At 59.3% G+C, this 3,517-nt stretch overlaps 2 protein-coding genes across 2 annotated transcripts, besides 4 other annotated features; both read right to left on the minus strand.

Moving 5' to 3' along the window:
* The first annotated feature begins 167 nt into the window (after positions 1–167).
* Positions 168–212: a microsatellite.
* A 34-nt stretch (positions 213–246) lies between these two features.
* Positions 247–275: a microsatellite.
* Positions 275–323: a microsatellite.
* A 60-nt stretch (positions 324–383) lies between these two features.
* Tco025E_09519 (uncharacterized protein) lies at positions 384–1,889 on the minus strand (the record flags this gene model as incomplete). Its single annotated transcript, XM_029376336.1, has 1 exon — positions 384–1,889. The coding sequence occupies one exon, from the start codon at positions 1,887–1,889 to the stop codon at positions 384–386; it is 1,506 nt and encodes a 501-aa protein (XP_029223539.1).
* A 387-nt stretch (positions 1,890–2,276) lies between these two features.
* Positions 2,277–2,328: a microsatellite.
* A 34-nt stretch (positions 2,329–2,362) lies between these two features.
* Positions 2,363–3,352, minus strand: Tco025E_09520 (aminoacylase; the record flags this gene model as incomplete). Its single annotated transcript, XM_029376337.1, has 1 exon — positions 2,363–3,352. The coding sequence occupies one exon, from the start codon at positions 3,350–3,352 to the stop codon at positions 2,363–2,365; it is 990 nt and encodes a 329-aa protein (XP_029223540.1).
* Positions 3,353–3,517: the final 165 nt, after the last annotated feature.

Below are 3,517 nucleotides of genomic sequence, written 5' to 3' on the forward strand. Positions count from 1 at the left end.
GTGTACCGCTCGAAAAGGGCAACCACATCGCCGGCAAGCCACGGCGGCGTCCTGCTGAAATACAGCCGCCCGCAGCGCTGCAGCATCGTTGCCGGACACAATTACTCCCTGGAAGGGAAAAGAAGGAGAAGGAAGAGGCACCACAGTCCAGCACTCGAGGCGCGAGTAAAAAAAGAAGAAAGAAACAAACACACAAACAAGTAACAAACAACGGTAGCAGCAGGCAAAGAGGACGACGTGCAAACTTCTCCCCTCTCTCTCTCTCTCTCTCTCTCACACACACCCTCCCCACATACACACAACAACAACAACAACAAGAACAAAAGCAGGAGCAGCAATAGTAGTGCCGATGTGCGCAGAAGGTGCACCGCACGACGACGGCCTCACAGTGGAACGTGCTGTTTTTCGGCCACCAACTTCACCCTACTCGGGCAGCAGACGTACACGTCTGCATCGGGGAACGCATTTAGTCTTGCCACCTTCTCTGCGTACACCGTGAACTGGTTGGAGGAGCACATGTAGATGACGTCTTGGAGGATGACCGCCTGGCGCAGCAGCAGCTCTCTTGCCTTGAGCTCCAAAACAGCATACGTGGGCATCTCCTCAGGCACAATGATGTCGGCGCTGCTGTGCTTTGGGGAGGCCGGGTGACGGGCCACAACGCGGGTGGATTTATCCGAGAGGGTTAATCCCTTTCCCATCGCCTCCACGGCGGCTGGACCAATTTCGTCGCCGTCAACGAAGCAAAAGGCGTTTGTAGGTGCACGCTTGGGTCTCAGGCGAACGGACAGCTTTACCTGCAGGACCCTCGCCACCTCCTCATTCATCACCAGCTGCTTTAGTAGATCCTTCTCTGTGATACCTGTTTTCTGCATTGCGAGGCGCAGAGGCGTATAGGCGCCTTGGTGCCCCATCAGAGCCCTCCTGCGACAGAAGTCAACGATGCCGTGCGGCCCGCCTTTACCGCACGCGGACGCGCCGGGGAGTGCACTGGCAACAGACCTGACCGTCCACTTCCCCGCGGGCTCCGACTCCAGAAGGAATATGTGTGGGAAGCTTCGAACCGCGTCCTTGAGGGAAAGCGCCCCCACGACGGAAGGTTGAAAGTGCGGCGCCTCGTCCTCCAGTATCGCCTGGAGCTGCGACCCGCTCACCCCCGACGCGGGTATTTTCGCCGCCACCCTCAGAAGCATTGACTCCAGCTGGCTTCGCTCGCAGTCGCCGTCCGCCGCCAGGTAGACGACGCCGGCGTCGATGCGGAAGGCCGACGACGACCGCAGCTGCGCCTTGGCGTCCGCCAGAGAAGTTACCCCGCGGTCGACAATGGCAGACGCCAAAACATCTTCCGACACTCCCTCGTGAAGCCCCACACCCTCCGCGGCGCAGCTGCGGCGAAAGGCGGACCGCATCGACGCCTCCGACAGCAGAGAGCGGCACAGAAGGGACGCCGAAATAGCGCCGCTCAGACATGCATGAGTGGGAGAGAAAAAAGCCCGCATTGCTAAAAAAAAAGTGAACCGGCACGGCAGAGGACAGAAGAGAATATTGCCCCTGGATGCGCCCTTGTCCCCTCTTCCTGTAGAAAGAAAGACAGCGAGAAAGAAGGAAAGAAAGAGAGAGAGGTTGGATTTTGGGGTTCGGTGCGTGCCCAACGTCCCCCGAAACTTCAGAGGAGGGGTAAGCCCCTCGTACACGGCGATGCCGCAGCGGTGTTCACGCGGCGCCTTACGATGACCGACGCCTCTGGGGGAACCGACGAAGTGGCTGTCCGTGTGGCCCGGCGACCGCCAGAACTCCTTCCGCGTGGAAGGCAGCAGCAGCGGCAGCAGTGGGGGGCTGGAGCGGGAGGAACAGAAGTGCACCCGCACTGTCTTAGAGCGTGGCCTCATGGAAAGGAAAAGTGAAACAATTTGTACGCAGAGCAACAGGGGAGCTGCACACGAGCCGCCAGCAACTATTTTGCCGCCCCGGTCGCACCCTCCGCCCGTCAGCTTCCAACAAAACCGGGACACGCACAACACGGCAGGAGGGCGATGACGCGTTCATTTCCCCAAAACCCCCCACCCCCTTCCCCTTTTTGGTTCTTGTTTTCTTGCTCCAGTGCAAATTACGACAGTAACGACAACGACGCCCGCGCCGAATTATGTTAACAGTTATCACGTCCGGCGGAGAAGCGATGGTTGTTGCACGGCAGCGAAAAGAAAAACACAACAAAAAAAAAGCGCAAGTCAACACAGAATGAGATGGCCACAGGTCAAAATACAACTGGAAAAATGCGCACACGCACACGCGCAAGAAAGGGAACCCGCTACTCCACCGACACACGCAGAAAAACGAAAACGAGGCAGCGGAAGGAAGCACCCTAACCTGTAAAATTGCCATTCAACATTGACAGTGTAGCCACCAAACCCACATGCATCTTCACACCCTTCTCCATGGCCGCCTCCTTCATGCAATACCGCGAGCTGTAGTTGTGGTTGCTTGCGGCACCCCCGCTCTCACCCCCCACGCCAAGCCAGAACAAACACCCCGGTACCAGAGCCCCGTACTCGGAAAAGTCTGCCACACCCATCATTGCAGTCGGGAGGTCAACAAAAGACACACCGTCGACCACCCGCTCCGCAACATTCCTAACAACACTATACGCCGCTGGGTCGTTGTAAGTGACGATGTTGGGCTCCAGCCAACTCATCTCATGCTGAGCGCCGTGCGCCTTCACAACGCCGGCAACAATCTCCTCCATCAAGCCGGGCACGCGCGCCTGAACATCGCGGTCCAGGCAGCGCAGCGTGCCGCGCAGGTGGACCGTGTCGGGGATCACGTTGTAGCTCCCCGTCCCGCCATGAAAAGTCGTCACGCTGAGCACCGGAGCTGTCAGGGCCCCGATGCGACGCGACACAACCGTCTGCAGGCTCGTGACCACCTCGGCGGCAACCACGATGGGGTCGGTGCAGAGCTCGGGCTGGGAGGCGTGCCCGCCTGCGCCCTTGATCACTATGTCAAAGTCATTGCAGGCACTCATCATCACACCGCTTCTGCACAAAACTGTGCCAGTCGGCTTCGTGACGTCAACAGAAAGTCCGAAGATCATCTCGACTCCCTCAAGCACACCAAGCTGTACGAGCTGCTTTGCACCGCTGGGGATTACCTCCTCCGCGTGCTGGAAGATAAACCGCACGGTGCCGCGAATCTTGTCCTTCACTTGGCAAAGGACCTTTACGGCCCCGAGAAGCATTGCTGTGTGCGCATCGTGGCCGCAAGCATGCATCACGCCAGGCCGCTTTGAGCTGAACGGCTCGCCACTTTCCTCCTGCAATGGAAGCGCGTCCATGTCGGCACGCAGCGCGTACATCGGGCCCCTCCCCGGCCCCGCCACGTAGGTCGGCGACGACGCTGTTCGGCGTCGGCCGCCGTATGTCTAGAGGCGCCGGCATTGCCTGGAGGATGCTCGCCACGTAATCCGCGGTCGGCTGCTCCTCGTAGGCCAGGTAGGGTTCTCGTGGATGGTGGCGGCGCC

This window comes from Trypanosoma conorhini, assembly GCF_003719485.1.
Source record: "Trypanosoma conorhini strain 025E chromosome Unknown Tco_14.4_contig_01154, whole genome shotgun sequence".
Lineage (NCBI taxonomy): Eukaryota > Euglenozoa > Kinetoplastea > Trypanosomatida > Trypanosomatidae > Trypanosoma > Trypanosoma conorhini.